Below are 22805 nucleotides of genomic sequence, written 5' to 3' on the forward strand. Positions count from 1 at the left end.
TGCAGCTGCTTCAGAAAACAATTTTAACAGTTCCTCAAAATCTTAAACAGTGTTACCATATGATCCTGCAATTCCACTCTTAGGTATATAAGCAAGAGAAGTGAAAGCACGTGTTCACAGAAAATTTTCAGAGCAACATTATTCATACCAGTGAAAAAGAGGAAAAAATCCAAATACCTACAACTCATGGAGGAGTAAAATGGGTATATCCATATAATGAAATATTAATCAGCAATGAAAAGTAACAAAACACTCATATATGCTACAATATGGATAAGTCTTGAAACAATTATGCTAAGTGAAAGCAGCTAGACACATAAAGGGTTATATATGATTCCATTTATATGAAATACCCAGAGCAGGCAAATCTACAGCAACTAAAACTATTAGTAATTACTAGGATTGAGAAGGCTTGGAGATGTGGGGAGTGACTGCTAACAGGTATGGGAGGTTTCTTTCTGGGATGAGGAATATGCTCTGGAATTAATAGCAATAGTCAATCACACTTTTGTGAATATACTAAAAGCCATTTACTTTAAAAGAGTAAAAATTTTAGTATGTAAATCACATCTTAATAAGATAGTTTTCAGATTATCATGACCTATAAGGCCCTGCTCTCTCCCTGACCTCACCTCAAGTCTCTTTGCCATCATTTACTACTCAAACCCACTGGCTTACTGTCAGTTCCTGAACATGTCCAGGGTTCTCTTGTCTCCAGGCCCTTAAGTATGTACTACCTTCTGCCTTAAAGTCTTATCTAATCTCTTGACAAGACTAATCACTCTACATCCTTTAAGTTTCAGTTCAAATGCCAAATCCACAGTGAATCCCTCACCACTCTAAAATAGGACAGCCACTCCCATTATTTTCTCTTAGCATCTTTTTTCATTTATAACACATTTACATAGCTTTATGTAAAGGTACTTGGTTTATCTGTCAGGCCTACCACACTGTAAGCATCATTATAAGGAACCCATCATCAGTACTTCTCACCATTAAAATCCCTGCCTAACATAATTCCTAGCACTTAATAAAAGGTAACATTCTTGTTTTCCTAATATGCCATGTCCTCATATGTACTGCTCTGCTCCCTCTGTTGATACCACCTTCACCACCTCTACTCTCTCTGACCCTACCCTCACCCTTTCACACCCTTACTCATCTCTCAGCTTAGAAATCCTTCCTTTCTTGAACACCTCCTGCAAGGTACACTGTCTCTCCTTCCCTTCCTCACCTGTTCATCCTGGTTACAGTACCGCCATAGCAATTATCTTCTTTTTTTTTTTTTTTTTTTAAAGAGAGAGTGAGAGAGGAGAGAGAGAGAGAGAGAGAGAATTTTTAATATTTATTTTTTAGTTCTCGGCGGACACAACATCTTTGTTGGTATGTGGTGCTGAGGATCGAACCCGGGCCGCACGCATGCCAGGCGAGCGCGCTACCGCTTGAGCCACATCCCCAGCCCAAGCAATTATCTTCTAATACTTGGATTTTTTAGTAGGGAGGAAGTCTGGAGGGAATGTTTCTGTGTTGCATTTGTGTCTAGTACTTTAGAAAACTTTAAAGCATTTTTGTGACCCTAGAACTTAACACAATGCTAGGCACACCAATTCTACTAATTTTGGTATTAATGGCTAACATTTATCAAGTATTTAATATGTGCTTGACACTCTTATTCTATAGAAAGGGTATGAATGAATATTAAATGATACATTTCTTGGACACTAACCTCAAAGAGATCAGTCTGACAGGGATAGAAGACAAGTAGGTATATAGGATAATGCAGAATAAACACCACAAGGCCAAATCAGCTGCCCTGTATTGTCCCTAAGCCTTCAAATCTTAAAAGTATGCATTTCTTTGAGACCATAAATGTCAGGTCTCTTCAAACTCACTTAGAAATTTCCTTCGATTACTTGCAACCCACTTCCTGTACTTGCTGCCTAAAAGCAATTTCTAGGATGTCACCACAAGCAATATTAAACTGCCACAGTTTCCTGCTGTGTGTCTACATTATCAGTTACATTGCTTCATATTAGCCACATTCCAGTCCACCAAGATCACTCAAACACTAAATAAGATTTAAACATACTTGTCAAAGACTGTCAGTTGTCACTGTTCCTTTGATCCCCCTAGATAAATGTCTGCTCTGACTTAAGTTTCCTCAAAATCTTAGTTTAGGGTGCTACCTCTGTACTGATTACCCTGTCTTTCCTTTGTCAATTAGATATCTGGTTTAATATTCCTCATTAAAATAAACAAGCTATTAATACACTCTAGTAAAAGTAAGGAATGTTCTGCACTGACCGGGGCAATAGGGTTTAAAATTATGAAATATTGGGCTGGGGATGTGGCTCAAGCGGTAGCGCGCCCTCCTGGCATGCGTGCGGCCCAGGTTCGATCCTCAGCACCACATACAAAGATGTTGTATCCCCGATAACTAAAAACTAAATTAAAAAAAAAAATAGTAAAATAGATTTAAAAAAAAAAAAAATTATGAAATATTAAAAAAATTCTTCTTCCTCAAAGGTTCAAATAGCAAATTTAACTCCATGTACATTCAAATCAGAGAACTCAGAGTCTTGGTAAGGATCTGCATTAAGAGCCAAGGCTGGGGCTAGGGTTGTGGTTCAGCAGTAGAGCACTCGCCTCGAATGTGTGAGATACTGGGTTTGATCCTCAGCACCACATAAAAGTAAATAAAATAAAGGTATTTAAAAAAAAAAAAGATCCAAGGCTGCTTCTCTATACTTGAAAACGATGAGATGTGTTTATCACCACTTTCAAATTGTATAACTTCTATTTTGGGGACTCCCTCCTCCCTTTTCCAAGTCTCCAGTTTAAGTCCCTGTCAATTGTTGTGTTTTTTTTTTCCACAAAATTCATTTGGTTATGCATTTCTTAAACACTTAAATGTATTTCATAAACTCTTCCTAAACAACCAGGTTCCAGTCACTGAGTTTGACCAGAGAACTCTCAAGCAGTTTGTGTCTGGCTTAGATGAGACACACATAAGCAACTAGATTTGGCACTGTGACAGTGTTAAATGCAAGAAGCCAAAGAAAGGCAGGAGAGGGGCATGCAGCCCACGCCTGGAGTAGAGATACAGATGGGTACTCAGGTAATGGGGAAATGGCATCAAGGCAAGTTTCCTAGGGATGATACCTAATTTTAAGCATTATAGACTCCCATTCTCTTATTTGAAAAATGTGGTTAATAAACAGTACCATTAGACAGTGGTGGGGATTTGATGAAATGGTTCATGTTAAGCTTACCATGGTGTCTGACACAGAGCTTGTGCTGATCAAGTCTGATCAAGCACTAAAACTTAACATGTGTGCCTAGCATCTCACATGCTTTAAGCACTGACTATATAACAGACACCAGCTTCACAATTATACAAAGCATTGTGTATAATCAACTTTTATTTAATAAGGGCAACAATGTTAAGTCCTACTCTGCACATTGACAGCCTAATTCCTTGATCATTGAAATTTTCTTCTCCATTACCTGAAACATACCTTTCTCTAACATTTCTGGCATAATATAGACCATATGTTTAGTCCTTTGATAAGGTGTATAAGAAAATTAACAATTACCAAGTTGTTAACATGGGCCTGGCATTCGAGTTAATACTACATTTATTGTTCACAATGATCCTGCAACCTAGACAAAGTTGATTCCCTTGTTCCCAGGGAAACACGAGTTGCTAGGGGTACTCTGTGCAAAGTTTCATATTAGCATGAAAAAGCTGCAATTTGAACCCAGATCTGGGTCCATATTGTCCTTGTAATGCCACAGGGCATTAGAGATAAACAAGAGAAAACACAGGCAGCCATTGTGTTCTACTGCTTGGGGGGCCTCAGAGTGTTCTGTCTGCCCCCTTCCCATTGTCCTGTACAAGGGAGCCTGCACATTTAGCTTCCCACACACACACACAAAAGTAAATACCTAAAGTCTGTTCTACCCTGCCAGGATGAAATGACATGTAGTAGTCAAAGCTCTATTTTTTCCAACTAGGGCAGCACCTAAGTAGATGTTTTCCTCACCATTTGTCCATCCTTATTCCTTGCTGTATGTGGAAGTTGCATAATCAACAGTCACTATAAATCACAACTACTTTTAATAACTTCTCTTTTCATATTCTTTCAGTCTCACCACAAATTAACGTACTTCCCAAGCCTAAGTTTTTACCACAGAGCAGTCTAGCTTTAAGATCAATAAGGCTATTAGTCTTCATACTAATTTCACGCTTAATACAATTTCATGCCTTAGTAAATTCTCTTGCCCAAATGCTCAGATGGTACGGTGACAGGTTCCACAAAACACACAAAACATACTTGAAAAATATATTTGTCAACATGCCACTGTTGAGAACAAGAGAGACCTAACAACCAGTCATAAGTACTTCTACTTGTTGGATTTTAATGTTAGTTCTGACACTTGCTGCCTCACGTCAGGCAAGTTTCTGAACTTTTCTGTAACAAGAAAGGTAAGCATCCTCATGCATACTCTGAGACTCCAAGGTGGCTCTTGAAAAGTGTTTTAAGTGCTACTGAATGAAGTTTACAACTCTTACTTAGAAACAGGAACTAAACTTGGAGTGTCTTAATCCTAGTACTTCACAAACTACGTTTTTTTAACCTCCCCATCCTCTCAAGCTCTTGTTCAGAGCATGCTTCTAACTTTTTTCCTCATTTCCACAAAAATTAACAGTATGCTCATCTAATGATTCCATGTTATCATTTAAAAAAAACTTTTTGTTTCATTTAGCAAATGTATCAGGGCTGCTGTGGCATGTATTAAACATTTTGTAAACGAAAAGCCTGACCACTCAAGGGACTGCAAAGCTGGGCAAGGGTCACACTACATGGACATCACCTGGACATGATATGCAACATTTGAATAATTATTAAAATTTTGCCCTTGAGGCCCTTCACTTCCAAACATCCCTATTAAAGTTCTCAATATACTAAATAAACACATTCCACAGACTTTCCTATAAGAGTTTAAAGTGTCCTGTGAAAGCTATTTTACAGAAAAGCATATGCTGTCAACTTTGTTATTAAATGCCCTTAAACAATTCTATTAGTCACAGAGTAGAAGTGAACATTTGTTAGTGATTAGAGATAAAGCATCTCACATTCTGGAGCTGAGGAAGGGAGAGGCCAGAAGAGAACTTGGCTGGGAGGGGAGATAGTCCAAAGCAACACACCCAAATTGGACCATATAAAAGTTGCACTTTCCAAAGTCAACTTTATGTCTAGAAGAAGGGCAACAATGTTTCAATGGGTTCTGAAGTTAGAGGATCAACAATTTCCCCAGAAAACTAAGCCCCCATTGGGGACTCAAGGTGGATGAATGAGCGAAGGAGTGTCAGATTGGATTACAGGGCCTTTCCAACATTATCAAGATCAGGTGCTCAGTTACAACACAGAGGTATCTTTCTTCATAGCCTTTGGCCCCTGCTGTATGGAGACTTTCGAGATAAAGAGGGTGAAACAGGAGGAGAGAGAAGGGCCTCCCCCACCCCACGCCATCCAGACCTTCAATCCACTAGGGGCCCCTCCCTTTAAGAGGCTCACACGACTTCTGGGGGGGCCGCAGGCCTCAAGCAACCAAGCAGCAACCTCTCCCGGACCTGCCAACTCTCGGGGGCGCCCCAAACACACCCATTTGGGGACTTCCGGAGATTTTCCGCTCGCCCTCCCAACACTAGCCTGACCATTTTCAGGGGCCCTCTGTAAACCCGCGGAAGGGGCCACCTCAACTGTAATCTCAGTCGTTCCCGCCCTCAGGTGAGGAGGGGACACCTGACCACCCGCGCCCCTCCACCCCGCGTACACCCCGCCCCCGCGCCTCAGAGCATCGCCATGGCAACCGTCCCCCTCCCCGCGTGACGCCGGCACGCGGAGCGCCCCTCGGGTCCCGGCAACAAGTCCCCGCGCAGCCCGAGGCCTGCAGCCCTTGCCCGGCCTCGCCGCCCCGCGCCCGGCTCGGCTCCGCCCGGCCGCACTCACTTGATCCTGGAGCCCATGGTCCCGGGGCCTCCTCATGGGCCCGCGGGCCCCGCTCGGCGCTGCGCTGCCCGCCCGCCCGCGGCCGACCGGCCTCCCTCTGGCGCTCTCCCCGCCCCTTCCTCCCTTCCCTCAGGCTGAGGCCCGCCCGCTTGAGGCTCGCTCCCTCGCCGTCGCCGCCGCCTCCCGGGGTTAATGTACTCGCGCCAGCCGAGCGAACGCCATGGTCGCCGGCGCGCGTGCCCGGCGCGCGCCACCCCCTCCGCCTCTCACACCGCCGCCCTCTCCCGCCCGCGCCGCCGCCGCCGCCCGTGGCTGCTGGGAAGTGTAGTCCGCTCGAGGAGGGGGTGGGGAGGCGGGGCCGCGGGCCGGGAACCTCGCATCCGTCCGCGCGTCTCCCGGGGCTCGTGCCCGCGCACACTCTGGCTTTCCGGTGCAGGCCCGGTGGCTCTGCAGCTCTGCCCTTCTCCAGAAACCTCCTCCTACAGAACCGAGAGACTCTGATCCTATCGTGGGGACCCCCGAGGCCACCCAAAAGAACCTTCATCCAGTCCTCCCCTGTGGACTCCTTTCACCCAGTAGCTTTGACGTAGAGATAATGTCCCCCACTCAGGCCTCATGAAAACCCAAGTTTTCCCTTTGAAACTCCCATACCTTCCAGTAAATTCCTTCCAGACACTCTTCTCCCTCACACCATCCACTTCTCCCAAATGATCCTAGAGGAAGGCCTCTTCCTCTTTTCTTAGACCTTTAAGGAAACTGACTCCACACACCCACAGGAAAACCAACTGTGGACATCACAGGACCCATAAGGTGGCCGAGCTCTGCCCTACCCTTGAAGACCTCTGCTTCTTTTATCAGTCATTATGAGGGGTCCAATACTGAAACTTCATGTGACCCTAACAGCCCCTGACAGATTCACTCAAGGCAAATAAAGGTGATTGAGAGCCACATCAGCAACCTGCTACTACCTCTGCTTCCCCTTTGATCCACTTCATCCTGACGAGACCTAGAAGGATCACAAAGGAAGCAATGAGGATAACTATCATTTGACAACTCTTCAGCTACCGTTTATGAGGGGTCAATGAATGCTCTCTTGGAACTAGGCCTGGAAGGTGCCAGTCCTCACAATGTTCCTGAGAGTTTGTCCTCTCTACAAACAAAGGTGAAATAACTAGCAGTTGGTGAAGCCAAGATTAACATTCAGGCCAAACAATTTCAGGCACATGTGAGAGACAGTCATACTTAAGGATGACACCTTTGGCCACAAGTCAGAAGATACTATAGTCTCCTGGGGTCACTATCTTATTAGGCTTCTCTTTTCTTTACCTTTCTTTTCTTTTTTCTTATTCCCCCCCCCCCACCAATTTCTGAAATGCCATTTATCCCTACTGCTGTGTTACTCATAAGTTCATGGAGTGTCTCCTCGCCCTTTTCCCATCCCATGGTCACTACAGAAATTTGTCCTAGGCCCCCAGCCAGGCAGGGAGAAAAGAAAGCAAGAATGTAAAAAGTAGAAGAGACTTCTCCTTTTGGAGTTAACTTCTGGATAAAGATAATTTTTGTCTTTCACCTATGCCTTGGGGTGTTGAAGGCAAAGGGTGAACTTTTTTGAATTAAAAAAAAAAAAGTGAAAATGTTCAAACTGCCATTTTGAATTCAAAGTTTTTTTGCACCCAGACACCAACACCAACGTATAAACACCCCCAGGAGCAAAGCTCTGCTAGACAGGCAGGGGCTCTGTGGTGTTTATTCACCTTGTTTCCTATGAACCCACTCCAAGGAACAGTTGTTATCAAGATCTTGCCTGGAATGAGCAGCCAGTTCAAAAGCTCTGAGCCGGAGACTATAAATAAAACAAAGTTACTTGGTGGAGGGCAAAGTACTGGCTGCTTTTCAAAGGAGGTTGTAGCCATCCTGGCCACAAAAATGTCTGGGTGCCTGCTGGGTGGTGTGTGTGTGTGTGTGTGTGTGTGTGTGTGTGTGTGTGTGTGTTTGTGTTTGGGAGGAGGAGGCAGAAGGTGGGGGTTATGTGTCTGCCAAGGTGGCCTCTGAGACAGCAGGGTGGTCTTGGGAGAGAGCACAGACTGGGATCTAGTCTGTCTTCTAATGCTGGCTGCAGTACTGACTAGCAGAGTGATTTTAAGCAAATGATTAGACAATTGTCTGCTTCCGTTTCCTCCTCTGTAAAATGGGTTCAAAGGATGGTGAGAAGCTCACATCATAAGACAGAGAGAATATAATATAGGTGCTCAAAGTGCAGGCTGTGGAATCAAATTGCCTGTGTTCAAATTTCACCTCTCCCTCTTACTACATATATGACTTTGGGCAAGTTATTCACTCTCTCTGGGCCTGAGGTGGTTTGTGGATAAAATGGAAATGATGATGATAATAGGCCTATTTTACTGAGCTGACATGGGAATTAAGTAAGTTAATGACATTTTTAAAGTAGTGGCAGCATATAGCAAACACTCAAAAATTTTGATGGCAATCGGGCTGGAGTTGTGGCTCAGTGGTAAAGGGCTTGCCTAGCACGTGTGAGGTATTGGGTTCGATCCCCAGCACCACATTAAAAAAAAAACCAAATAAACAAAATAAAGGTATTGTGTCCATCAACAACTAAAAAAAAAAATTAAAAAATTGATGGCAACTATTCTATACAAAGCCTTTAGCACAGTTTGATTATTATTATTATTATTTGTTGTTGTTGTTTGCATTGCTAGAAATCAAATCCAGGACCTCTCACTTGCAAGTGCTCTATCATGAACTATACCAGTAACACTGACATTTATTATTAATGGTAATAAGCATAATAAAATATAGTTCTGTGCTTGGGATCTAGGAGATTTGAGTTCCTAACCCAACTCTAATGTTTACATTCTGTGTCATTTAAAATTCAATTGAACTATAAAAGATAGAAGACTGAAATAAAAGTGGCCAAACAAAATAGAAGTTCATTTCTCTTTCACATAAGCATTCCAGAGCTGTAATGACAATTCCATAATTATCAGAGACCCAGAATTCTGCATTATTGCTTTCCTATCCTACAAATGCAGCTTCCCCTTCATGATCCAGGATGTCTGCTTGAACTCCATTGCTCTAATCTGCAATCTGAGCAACAGGAAGAAAGAAGCACATGTCCCACCCAACCTCTGACCTCAAAGTATACTTCCCAGAAGTTGCTCACACCACTTCCCTGTTCATCCTACTAGTCAGAACTTAGTCATGCAGCCACTTTTCACTAGAAAATATGGTCTTTATTCTAGATAATCATGTGCACAGCTGAAGGGAGAGGTGGCATTTCCAGGAAAAAAAGGAGAGGACAGATATTGCAAGACAGCCAGCTGCCTCAGTCATGCTTGGCTCTGTGACCTAGGGCAGGACACTACATGTCTCTTGGCCTCAGTTTCCCCATAATCAAAATAAGAGAATCAGACCAGATTGTTTCTCTCTAAAGTCCTTCAAGTTCTAAAATCCCATAATTCAATGACTCATCTGTTTTATTAGTCCTTTAAACCTAGGTGAATCTGATGTCAAACAAAAGGAGACCTCTGTGCCAAGTACATGGTATAATCAATTGTTGGAACTGAAGACTTCTGGTGAAAAAGGGGTTTAGGAATTTGGCCTTTCTTGATTGATGTCAAAATAGACCAAGCTGGGCTGGGGTTGTAGCTCAGTGGTAGAGCTCTTGCCTTGCACGCGTGAGGCCCTGGGTTTGATCCCCAGCACCACATAAAAATACACAAATAAAAGCAAAGATATTGTGTCCATCTACAATTAAAAAAAAAATTAGTTCAAGAAGATTAAACAGGAAAAAAAATGTCCCACAGAGCATATGACACCACCTCATCTGACAGTTTGATGTTCCTCAGTTTCCAAGCTTGTCTTCCCATCTGGGTTTCCTACTTAGGATTGAGGGGGCTGTGTTAAAAAGAGAGGAAAGCACCCCCAGACAGTTCTGATGCCCCCTAATTATTCAGTATAATGTGGGAGAACACGTGATCTGGGCCAAGATCAGTGATCTGTTGTTCCTAATTCACTAAATTATCATCAGATTCTTTTTTTTTTTAAGTTGAGGTATAGTTCCTATGCCATAAAATTCACCACTTTAATGTGTGCATTTCAGTGGTTTTTACTATAGTGTCATCACTGCTACCTAATTCCAAAATAGTTTTATCATAGCAAAGAGAAACCCTGCACCTATTAGCAGTTGCTCACCTTTCCTCCTATCGCCCCAATCCCTGGCAACTATGAACTACTTCCTTTCTCTATGGATTAGCCTTTCCTAGAGACCTCGTATAAGTGAAATCATAAACCTTTACCTCTGACTTCTTTCACTTAGCATGTTTTCAAGGTCTATCTAAGTTGTAGCAAGTATGAGTTCTTTATTCTTTTTTTTGTTGCCAAATAATATTCTTTTGGATGGCTAGACCATGTTTTGTGGATCAACATATTGTTGATGGACATTTGGGTTGTTTTCTCTTTGGAGCTATTATGAGTAATTAATGCTGCTGTGAACATTTGTGTACAAATTTTTGTGTGGACATATGTTTTCAATTCTCTTGGGTATTGTGGTTATATTCTGCAGAAAGAAGCCACAGCTCATTAATAAGGGCACTGCTCCCCTTCCCCAAGAAAGGAGGGGTTGTGCAATTAAATAAGTTTAGGATATGCAGAATCCTAACAAATTAAATAGATTTCTTATCAGTAAAACTTACTGCCTTTTTTTTTTTTTTTTTTTTTTTGAGACAGGTTCTCACTAAGTTGTCCAGACTAGTCCCAAACAGCTGTGCTTGGGTCTGTGACCTCCTGCTTCAGCTTCCTGGGTATCTGGGATCACAGTCCTGTGTCACCAAGCCTGGCTAACTTACTGCCTTTCATATTTAACAAAGTGCATTGTGGGTCTCCTTCGAGGAGAATACAGATAAGCAGACCCAGGTTGAATGAACTTAGAGAACATTAAAACTCTCTGAGCCTTAGTTTCTTCTTTAATAAGGAGATGCTAATACCTCCTAAAGATAAAAGGAAATAAAGAATGTAAACATTTGCTATATATTTAGTATTCAGTAAATAGTTATTCCTTCCTCTATGCCAGGTCCTGTGCTTAGGACTCCTTGTTCCCTGAGGAGGCCCATTTCCTCTCCTGGCCCTGCAGTGTAGCACTCAAGAAGCATTTCCCATGGGCTTACTGTGTGTTTGGTGCTCTATATTTGGTGCTGGATGTAATAAGAAATGTGTGTAAATTAAACAGCATAGAATCTGGTCTGGTACATCCTCTTCAATTTTCCTCTGATGGCTTATGCTGGACACTTTGTAAAAGGACCTCTGTGTTCTTGAACTTGCTCCCTGGCCCCCTGCTTTTCCCCATCTTCAAATCTCTGGCCTCTGCTGCTCATCACCTTGCCATTTCTTCCTGCACATGTTTTCTCCTTTCAAACGAATAGCAGGGCTGAGGATGCAAGTCAGTGGTGGGGCACTTGCCTAGCATTGCACAAAGCCCTGGGTTCCATCCCAGCACTGCAAAAACAGAAAACAATCAAGTGAATAGTAAACCATTTCAACAACCGCCTCAGATACATGCGTTGTATTCCCAGCTGAATTGAATTTGACCTTTCTTCACCCACTTTGGATAATAACTCTACTTGTCAGGATATTTTAGGGAAAAAAAAAAAATATATATATATATATATATGTGTGTGTGTGTGTGTGTGTGTGTGTGTGTGTGTGTGTACACATGCACACATGTACCATATAAAATTATTTTTTCTCATTTATTTGGACTACCCCTTCTCTTAAGCAGGTAGCCATTTTTGTTTTAGTTGTTAGAAAACTTAATTGTTTGAATGCTAAAGTTTTAGTCAAGTATTTCTCTCACTTGGCCAATCCAGACACACATCATGAATAATGGCAGTGGACTCAACATCTGAGTAGAGATTGAGATCCCAGCAATCTGACTTCTTGCTCTGGGCAGAGTTTTTACTGATCAGCCAGAGTGGCCATGACATTGAGGGAAAAGATTCTGACCCAGTTTGATGACAGAGTTGTTTTTAATTTGTAAGTGGCTTACTGAGGTTCTCAAGGGAGATTCTGGCTCCTAAAAATAATGATTCAACTCCCTGTGAGCTCTGCCTTCTGCTGGAAAAAGTCAAATTTCTCCAGGTACAGTAGAGGCAACCTCACCTGGTGGCTAGGGATACTGCCTGCCAGACATTGAATCCTGGTCCCATTAGAACAAAGTATCTGCCCTTAATTTAATGTCTTCATGTGGACAGGGCGCTACTGCTAATACTTACTTCATAGGATAGGAATGAGGATAAAATAACTATAGCTGTAGATACTAAGGACCCAGAGATAATAAATATGTGATGAATGCATAATCATCACAATTGGTGATGACTGGTTGTATTTTACTCATGTTATCATCAATTTTTTCTTTTCTTTTATTTATTTTATGCTGAATTTTTACATGTTATTTGTTTCTTCAGTCTGTCCTCTATGACCTCCTCTTCTGAGTTAGGAACAATTCATTCCTTTTCAGAGAGGATCACCTCCATGTGGCTGGGGGATCTCATGTGTGGGGTAATCCTACGGTGAGCTCTAAGAGCACAGGCGTGCAATGTTGGTTGCTTTGCTCACCTGGATAATTTCTATAGCCTGATAATATAATCTAAACCCTTAAGCTCAGCATTATTGTCTGCATTGTTCAGCACATGCAGCCAAAAATCAGCACCTTTTGGGGGTCACCAACTTTGTGTCCAGCTTTATTGTTTGGCCTGCACATATCCCCAGATGGACCATTTTAAGGCCAGAATGGCACACATTGCTTCTTTAAAATAACATCTTTCAGATACTTTGTGACTTTTCATATATGCATAGCCTTGATGGCCTAGACAGTTTCACAGGCATTCTTAAAGTGACCACAAAGATTTGAACCTCTTGATTTTCATGATCATGTAGGGTTTTCTGGGTCAAGTGAATAGTGAACCATTTTCACAAATCCCCACAGGCAGCTTACAGGAAGAGCTATTTTCAATCTTGACAACACCCCTGAAAGGTCCAGAACTATATACACACTTTCAAAGAGGGAGGTGATTTGTACACACGCACACCATAACCCAGCCTAAAGTGGTAAAAGCTGGGGCTTATTATGCTAAGGACTATCTGATTCCAAGCTGCCTCTTCCAAAACAATTTATACCAAGCTCTCCATATTCCCCCACCCCACCCCCGAGCTAAAAATATCATGAACAGCATCCTCATTAGCTAATATGCATAATTTTTTGTGGTTTTTGAACATAATTGGTTCATTCAAAGGAAAGACTTCCACCTACATGAAAGAAGCTGAGCTGCTCAGTGGAGACGCTTCTGAACTCAGCGAAGGCACTGCTCATGGGTGCTCCTTTGCTTCTGAGCTTGTGTCGCTAGCTGGATGGCAGCGTAGCAGAACAGAAAAACCCCCTTCATTCACACACACTGGGCACATTGGAGCCAGAGGAACTTTGGGCAAGTCCCTTCCTGTTCCCCTCCAAGCAACAATCTCCTTAGCTGTTAAACCAAGATAGTAGAAGCTTTCTTGCCCTAGAGGGATGTGATGAGGACAAAGTGAAATCATCCACAGGGCCTGACACAGAGGCCCCTCAAAAACAGGTAGTTTCCATGATGTAGGCCCTGCGCAGGAGGGCAGGGTAGCCTGGTGGTTAGGTGCATAGGATTTGGAGCCAGAGGGATCATGGTTCAAATCCCAGCATGAACCATGCTCACTTCTGTGATAGTTTTTTTTTTTTTCCTCTCCAGGCTCAGTTTTCTTGTAGTAAAAAAGAAATAATAAATGTAAAGAGTTCAATAATGAATGGGGGCTGCATTCACAGCAAGCCTCTCCAACTAGATCGTCTCTCTAATAGCAGTCAGAGTCATTGATTTCTGCTTCTAGGGCAAAATGCACAGAGACACCATACAGTGTTCATCTGGGGGCAGAGCATGTGTGCTCTGGGCAGCTAAAACCAAGCTGTCTGTCCCAACTTCTCCTGCTGGTTATGTGGCCAATGACAGTTTAATGGACTCTTTACTCTTGAATGCTAAGGTGGACATAACTCATGGCATTCTAATATTGTGGCCCTGTCTTCATGGGGGACAGATTTAGCCATTGCAATTACCCAAACCATTTGTGTTTGTCAGATGCAGCCCTATCCATTTGTATTGGGGGTGGGGTTTATGTTGTCCTGCGTGGTCTGAGGCTAACAAAACAGAATGTGTAGTGCGTAATCAGTTTATGATGAGAGGATTATAAATGCTCCTAAGGGTTTTTTTTTTTTTTTGGTTTTTATTTAGTTTTTTTATTAGTTGCTCAAGACAATACAATGATCTTGACATATCATACATCTGATTCAAATAGTTATGAATTCTCATTTTTCCACGTGTACAGATTGCCCCTAAGTTTTTGATTTCCAAGGATAAGTCAGTTCCTCTTGGTGGAATAGGTAGATGCATGCACGTGCGCACACACACACACACACACACACACACACACACACGCATAACACACACACACACATGCACATGCACACACACACACAGTTTTGTTGTTATAGAGAAGCTGGTCAAAGATCTACCTGTACAACTGTTAGAAAACTGCATCACCCTATCACCCTGACCAAAGAGGAAAGAAGTCCAAATTCTCCTCAACCACGTAGTCTGAGGGAGGAAGTGGCGAGTGGCAGCCACAGACACTCCATTAGATAGTGAGGTGCTGAGGCGCGGGGAGGCGGGCAGAGAGGACTCTGCAGGTTAGTGGTGAGAACATGAAGTTGAAGAGTCAGGGTGACCTGGGTTCAAGTTCACCATCCTGACTTTGGGCAAGCCTCTCCCTATTTTAGAGCCTCAGTTTCCCCAGTTCTGACATGCACTACATGGGGCTATGAGAACCCAGCATAAAGCAGACAAAAATTGGGTAGGACATGAGGCACAGTGCCAGACTCAGGGTGATGCTGGGCACAAGGTGGCTCTTCTCCAGGCTAGGCAGGTGTGCACAGTCCCAGCTCCCTAGCAGCACGGGAATGCCCCTTCCAGCCACCCAGAGCCTCCCGAATAGGAAACACGTGGAAGTGCGCGGCTCTCCATCTGGCTAATGTTGGCTTGTGTTTCCTGCTGGAGAGCATCACTTTTTTCACCTCACCTGGTTTGTTTACCCAAACAAGCTGCTCATTAACAACATGAATTGCATTTTCTGCAATTCTGTTGACAGCACAAATGTCTGCAGTCAGCTTGGGAGTTTGGTGGGAACTATCATAGGATCCCACCAGGCCCAGCCAGTACAGTTTCTGGAAAAAGAAGTCAAAGCCATACTGGGGTCTAGGACAGGAGGTTTAGGAGCCTAGTGGGGGGCCTGCTACCAATTCAGCCCAAGATCTCCAGCAGCTGAGTGGAGACAAGTCTCTGGGCCCTTCTGGGAGAGATGATGCACTTTGTACAAAACCAAGGTAGACAGAAAGGGATTCTCAAGTGTCAAGTCAGGGATGCGGGGACCCAGATATGAGAGGGTGAATAAAACCCCAGACAGTAGTACAGAACTATGGGGGCCCAGGCCACAGCAGAGACATATTGAGAGGCGTCCTTTCTGGGCCCAGCAGGAAAGTGCTGGTGCCTTTAGAACCCTGAGCAACAAGTAGGGGAGAAAAAATAATCACCCTCCCCCTCCTTGGTTTGGCCCCAGAAAGGTTGAGCTAACCTGGTTTGCCAAAGCTCTGCTCTCATCTCAGCTACTCAAGAAGAAAGGCAAGATTTTAGTGTATATGAATTTTTCCCCACAGAATGCTTTCTTTTCTGCCATTTCCTCGTTCAGCGTTTCCATTGGAGGCTTTCTAATGGCATGGCATTTGGAGATGGGGGTATAAAAGTGAAAAGAGACACAACCCCTGCTCTCATGGTATTTGCAGTCCAGTGGAAGGAATGATTCCAAAAATCACAATGACCACAAAGCATGAAGAGCTAGAGGAGGGAGAAATTCAGGACACTGAGCAAACACAGGAGAGGGGCTCTGACTTCTGGAAGGGACTGTCAATGGAGTCAAGGAAATTGATATGTCTTTCCTTCTCGTCCCCAGGTTCATGGCGAGGCATCTGGAATGAAAGAGATTAACAAGAGAAAAGAATACAGGCGTGCTATGTTTATGGGACACACTCCCTCTGTAAGAGAATGGAGACACAAAGAAACAGGGAAATGTGAGGATATTTTTGTTTTTTGCTTAGACTTTGGGATGGGGTCTCACTACATTGCCCAGGTTGGTCTAGTACTCCTGGGCTTAGTGGTCTTCCTGCCTCAGCCTCCCATGTAGCTGGGACAACAGGCACATTGCCACTGTGTCTGGCTAGTAACTATGTATTTTTATGCCTAGGTTTCATGAAGAGTGGACAGTCATGAAGATGTGTGTCTGGAGGACAAAAGAGGACAATCTGATGGTAATAAACTAGGGGGAATGTAGCAAGGCCGGTCTGTTCAGTCCCTGCAATTTCTGTGTCCTCGGAGATAAGGGTACTCCTTTCTTCTGGGCATAGGGAGGTAATCTCTTGGTTAAGGAACCTGTTACCTGCCTCAGGGTAGGATGACAAGAGGAAGGAGAGAGTGACCTTCCTGCTTCTGCTATTCTCTGAAATGTCAAGGTGCCATATTTTAGGGTAACACATCCTGAACCCCATTAGTGTCTTCTAGAAAATCTGAGGTTAACGCTGATACCCCCAGTGAAGCAGAGTAATGAGCTGCTGTGGGTCTGGGCAAGGTTCCTCTGTGTTTGGGTTTCAGATTTCAACAGGACACCAAAGAAAATCTGTTTCTCTTCTGTCCACAGGACAATGTTCAAGAACCTGAGAAGCAGATGGCGCCTGCTTTGTTTTTTCAGACAGGCTCCTGGTACCCAGCCACCATCAAGGTGCCTGGCATGGAGTAGAAGTGCAATATGTATATTGCCAATTGGAAAGGAAAAGAACAGGGATTAGGGGTGGGGATTCCTTGTAGGGAGCAGCAAAGGCTCAGGGATGGTGCCCATCCCTCTCCTTCCCAGAAAACACTGGGGGCCCAAGGGCCAAGGTATCCTTCCTCTGCTTGCTGCAGCATCAAACATTTCTCACTGTGACTACTTTTCCCACTCCTCTAAGGGCTGATTCACTCTGCAGAGCCTCTAGGTTCAACTCAAAGGCAAAAGGGGTAAGGAACTAATAATGGCAGAGACATATTGAGAATTGAGAGCTAAACCTGTGTCGAGCACTGTTAAAAACTCATTACTTATATACTAACTCATTTAATCCTCACACCTCAAAGGAAGACAATTAATCATCTCCCTTGCACAGATGAGGAAACGGAGGCACTGAAATGTTAAATGACTATGGATAAAAACACCAATCATGCCTCTACCTTCAGTTGTCCCTCCCTCCTCAACACTTTCTGGTGGTGGATCAGCAACTCTTGACCCATTCTAGGCACCAGACACTGTACATGCATTGTTTCATTTAATCTTGACATGGACCATCGGGGGGAAGTGGTTCTTGTGCTCATTTTGCAGAGAAAAAAAACAGTGACTCAGAGAAGAGGGACTCATTCTGGGCTTATGCAACAGAGAACTTGAACCCAGGACTACTTGATTCCAAAGCACATGTATTCACCCCAAACTCCCAAGTCAGACAAGATTCTAGAGAAAAAGAGTAAAGAATACATGGCCAAATTCCCAGCTCCTCTTTCCAATCCCCCATTTGCCCATTCTCTGTTTCCTGCAATCCTCTGCCACGTAATATGCCCAGGTATAGTATGCCCTCAGTGGTAGCATCCTTCTCACAGCTAGGAAATATTCAGGAAATGCAGGAGAAATTGCACTGAGGCTAGATCTCAACCCCTTCACTTGGAAGTAGAGATAAAAATCTATACACCCTAGGATTCTTCAGCAGATTGAATGATATCTGTGTAATACTGGGCACATGGAGGCCCCTCAAAAGTCCCTTGCAAGCCAGGCATGGTGGCATAATCCTATAATCCCAATGACTCAGGAGGCTAAGACAGAAGGATCATAAGTTGGAGGCCAGCCTCAGCAATTTAGCAAGACCATATCTCTAAATACAAAAATAAAAGGGACTGGGGATGGGTACCAAAAAGAAAATGAAAAAAGAAATCTTTATCTGCCCCTTTCTCCCACCTCACTCTTCCCAGTCAGGCCTTCTTGGTTTGTGTGAGTCCCTCTAATTCCCATGTGTGCCTGTTCCCATCTGCAGCCAAGGAGGGATGTCCCTTGAGGGTAGAAACATTGCCTTGTACTCTAGCTTCCTCTGGGCATTGTGAGGTGCTGTGTACACCTATGGCCCCATACAAATAATCACTAATAATCAAGGACCTAGGAATTAGACCAGAGACCCTACACCTAATAGAAGAAAAAGCAGGCCCAAATCTTTATCATGTCAGATTAAGCCCTGACTTCCTTATCAAGACCCTTAAAGTACAAGAAATAAAATCAAGAATCAATAAATGGGATGGATTCAAACTAAAAAGCTTCTTCTTAGCAAAAGAAACAATCAATGAGGCGAACATAGAACTTACATTTTGGGAGCAAATTTTTGCCACACACACGTCACATAAAGCATTAATCTCCAGGATACATAAAGAACTCAAAAAAATTAACACAAAAAAACCCAAACAACCCAATCAATAAATGGGCTAAGGAACTGAACAGACACTTTGCAGAAGAAGATACACAGTCGATCAACAAATATATGAAAAAATGTTCAACATCTCTAGTTATTAGAGAAATGCAAATCAAATCTACTCTAAAATTTCATCTCATGCCAGACAGAATAGAAGTTATCAAGAATACCAACAAGAATAATACTTGCTCATTCATTCTACAAACATGTAAATATGTAAATATGGAATTATCATATGACCTAGCAATTCTACTCCTACATATATACCCAAAATAATTGAAAACAGGTACTCAAACAAATACTTATACATAATGATCTTAATAACCAAAAGATAAAAACACCATGTCCATCAACAAATGAGTGGAAGCCTGGTAGTGGTGTGTACCTGAAGCCCCCGCCACTTGGAAGGCCTAGGTGGAAGGATCACTTTAACTCAGGAGTTCAAGACCAGCTTGAGCAATGAAGTGAAAGTCATAAATAAATAGATGACAAAATACTGTGTCTGTATATATATTCGGTCATAAAAAAGGAATGAAGTACTGATACATAACACAGCATGACTGTGCTTCAACCATGTTATGCTATATGAAAGAAAGGTCACATATGGTCTGAATCCATTTATAGGGATGTCCAGTATAGGCAAGTTCAAAGAAAAAGCAAATTGGTGGTTACTAGGAGATGGGGAATGACTTTTTCAATAAGTAGAAGATGATGGAAGTGTTTTAGAACTGAATAGAGACAGCTATTGCACAACATTGTGAACATACTAATATCACTGAATAGTACACTTTAAAATGGTTAAAAAAAAATTTTTTTAAGTGCTGGGAGTGAACCTGGGGCATTTTACCATCCCCAATCCTTTTGATTTTGAGACAGGGTCTCACTAAGTTGCTGAGTCTGCCTTGAACTTCAAATTCTTCTGCCTCAGTCTTTCAAGTTACTAGGATTATAGTTGATCATTACTGCACCCAGAAAAATGGGTCAACTATGTTACCTAACGTAAAAAAAACATTTTATGTTAGGTAAATTTCATCTCATCTAAAAACCAAACCAAACTAACCATAACCATGTGCTGTGCATTGTTCTAAGACTGAGACAAAATCCTGGCAGTCAACAAATAAACAAACAAGCAAAACAAAAACAAGATCATTTCAGCTTGTGTTAAAAACAAAGCAGGGTAAGGAAGTGGGAGGGTTGGTTGGGAAGGGGTATTTTAGGTGGGGTGCTGAGGGGAAGGCTCTCTGAAGAGGTGGCATTTAATAAAGATCTAAGGCATGAATGGTGTGGATGTCTGGAGGGGAGATCATTCCAGACAGAGGGAAGAGCAGCCCTGTGGGTGCTAGAGTAAGGAGTTGGACAAGTTTTATTGGATCAAGGAGGCCGCAGGGAAGCAGAGGGATGAGGGAGGCCTGCGAGGGAGAGTCTGCAGCCTGCCCAGGACGCTTTCTCGAACTGAGTCTGCATTTGTAACAATAGAACCAAAGGGGCTGGGGCTGGGGCTCAGAGGTAGAGTGCTTGCCTAGCATGTGGGAGGCACTGGGTTTGATCCTTGGCACCACACAAAAAATATATAAATAAACAAAATAAAAGTATTGTGTCTATCTACAACTAAAATATATTTTTAATTATTTTTTAAATATAACCAGAGCCCCAATCCTGAAGTTCAGCTGCAAAGATGAGAAGAGGTCCCAGGCTTCACCCACCAATGAGAACAAGTGCATTGGTTCCCAAGGCATGGTGGTTTTGAGTCTCCTCTTTCTTGAGTCAAGAAATCCAGCCTTCTACAGTCACATGCAGATAGTTGTGGGATTCCCCAGGGAGGGGAATGTGTCCCCTTGCCTGTGTCCATGTGACAGACCTGGACCTTCCCAACTGTATCATCAGGAAGGGTAAGGCCAACAGGGGCCCACACCTGCACAGAGAGGCACTTCAGGTGGGCCTCGGGACCTACAGCTCAGGCTACCATCTAGGGGCCAGCAGAGCTAGAAACCTAGAGGCGGTCTTCATCAACCCAGTGAAGCAAGGAGAGCACACCCCCTGTTATGCTTGGTTGGTGCAGGTGGGTCCCCACAGCAAGGCTGTTTGTGTCTGGCTATCACAGAATTCAGTGTTGTATTTGGGTTTTTCCGATTCAAGGACATTGCCCTCCATTCCCTGGGGCACACAAACCTCACTAGGATTGTGGGGTCCCAGCACAAGTTCATTTTGTAAATCTTCCTCATTATTCCTGATGGCTTGCTGGCAAATTCTACTGGGGCCTCCCTCCCTGTCCAAGCAGCAGAGCTTTCACCGGGTCTCTATCATCCTGAGTGGGTCTTGCCTGGATGTGTCCACTCCCTTGGTGATAGGACTTCAGTGTGTGCTAGATGTCCTCCACTGACTCCCCACATCTACTCTTCTTTCCCAGACACTGCTCTGTACCCCAGAAAGCCGAGCACTACTGAGGGGCTCAGCCAGGTTCCCTAACCCTCAGACTTCCGGTTGAGTTCCACCAATCAGAAGCACCAGCAGAAGAGGAGAAGGAGGAGGGCACCACTCCCATCCACTGTGGCTGAAGCTGCCTGCTTCCCTCTGTGGCCACACCACAGGTCATATTAATAGGTGGCACCTGTGCTGGGCTGTGACACTCAATCCAGTTCCAGTAATGTCTCCTCCTTACTTCTCACACCTAAGGGTAACAATGGCTCTCTGCTGCTAGTCCTGGGATGCTTGCTCATCCTTTAACCCTTCCCACACACAAAATTAGTCCCTTCCTTAAACAACATTGTTTTTGGGGAGGGGGGACACTGGAGATTGAATCAGAGCCCAGCATGGGTTAGGCAAGCTCTCTACCACTGGGTTACATCCCCAGTTCTATATTTTTTGTTTTGAGATAGGGTTACATTAAGTTGTAGAGGCTGGCCTCAAATTTGTGATCTTCCTCCTGTCTCAGCCTCTTGATCACAGGTGTATGTCACTGCACCCCGCTCTAAACTCCCTTTTATGTCCTATTTTCAAGCATCACCTCTCTCTGCCTGGACTCTAAGTGACACAGTCTCTCTTCCCAGGAGTCCCTTAGCTCCCATGCAGGCAGTGGGTAGGCAAGAAACATCACCAATTCAACCCCCTTTCCAGTCCAGAAGCTGCTTTATTGCTTGTAGGAATGAAGAGTGAGCTCTTTCAGAACCAGGTTAGAAATGAAGAAAGGCTAAGAATAGGCATTGGAGAGCCAGCAAAGGGGGGCTCCCTACCAGGCAAACAGAGCTTTGGAACAGTGACAAGTTTAGTTGACTGGTGAAGCAGGGCTGGGTTCCAGCTAACAGACATGTCAGGCTGTCTCCTTGGTCCCAAGGTTCCAACCTACACCTGGAGCAGACATCCTTGAACGGAGGAGGGGGAGGGGCTAGATTCCAGCTAAAACCCAGATCTGCTGGGGGGTGGGGGGTAATGGATTACTCAATTGTTGGAAAGTCCCAAGTTAAACAGTCCGATTTCTTTCAGCTTTTCACAGAGGAAAAGAAGCAAAGGTGAGATGTTTATTTTCAAAGCAAGCAACATATTTCTTATGACAATATCTCCACTTAATGGCCCTGTCGTGTCTAATAACTTAGGAGATAAAATACGTTTCTTTGATCTGAGCTAGTCAAGAAGAATGACAGCTGGCAGTCTGCACAAAAATTTAGTGCCTTGTCTAATTATGTTGACTTCTCATTACTGGGAAGTCTCGCAACCAGTAGAGGATTTTTTTTTTTTAACTTTATCAAATTGTTAACCATTTCCTTCCTCCCCCACCCCACAACACCCACTTGGAGTGGTTATACCCATCTGAACTTGATAAATCACCTGGGCTGATTCTTAATCAATGTTTATGATTTTTATCCAGGAAGCAGGGATCATAGAGCACTTGATATGTCAGGATTTCTACTAAACGGTGGAAAATAAAAACATACCAATCTCTGTCCCTGTAGAGAAGGATCCAGCATCCAGTAGGAGGGACAGTCACACAAACAGTTGTGCTACTATAAGGACTGTGTTAGGATCTTGAAATCTTGGAGATGTCACTTTCTGTCTTTGAGCCTCAGTTTCCCCAGAGGCAAAGCAGTGCCATTTTGCCAAATGGCAGTGGTTGGAAAACC

The 22805-nt window shown here is 43.5% G+C and overlaps 1 protein-coding gene across 10 annotated transcripts in view; it reads right to left on the bottom strand.

The window, feature by feature from the left end:
- Dennd1a (DENN domain containing 1A) overlaps nucleotides 1-6174 on the bottom strand; it is a 517467-nt gene extending 511293 nt beyond the window's left edge. For 7 of the 10 annotated variants that reach the window (XM_021723518.3, XM_021723517.3, XM_040286285.2 and 4 more), the window contains exon 1: nucleotides 6018-6174. In XM_021723518.3, the coding sequence (XP_021579193.2) occupies nucleotides 6018-6034 (17 nt within the window). In that variant the 5' untranslated portion in view covers nucleotides 6035-6174. The remainder of the gene's footprint in view (nucleotides 1-6017) is intronic. The other 3 variants (XM_078048177.1, XM_078048176.1, XM_040286289.2) reach the window with 2 other exon arrangements.
- Between the last annotated feature and the right edge of the window lie 16631 nt (nucleotides 6175-22805).

This window comes from Ictidomys tridecemlineatus, chromosome 4 (genome assembly GCF_052094955.1).
Source record: "Ictidomys tridecemlineatus isolate mIctTri1 chromosome 4, mIctTri1.hap1, whole genome shotgun sequence".
NCBI classification, from domain to species: Eukaryota; Metazoa; Chordata; class Mammalia; order Rodentia; family Sciuridae; genus Ictidomys; species Ictidomys tridecemlineatus.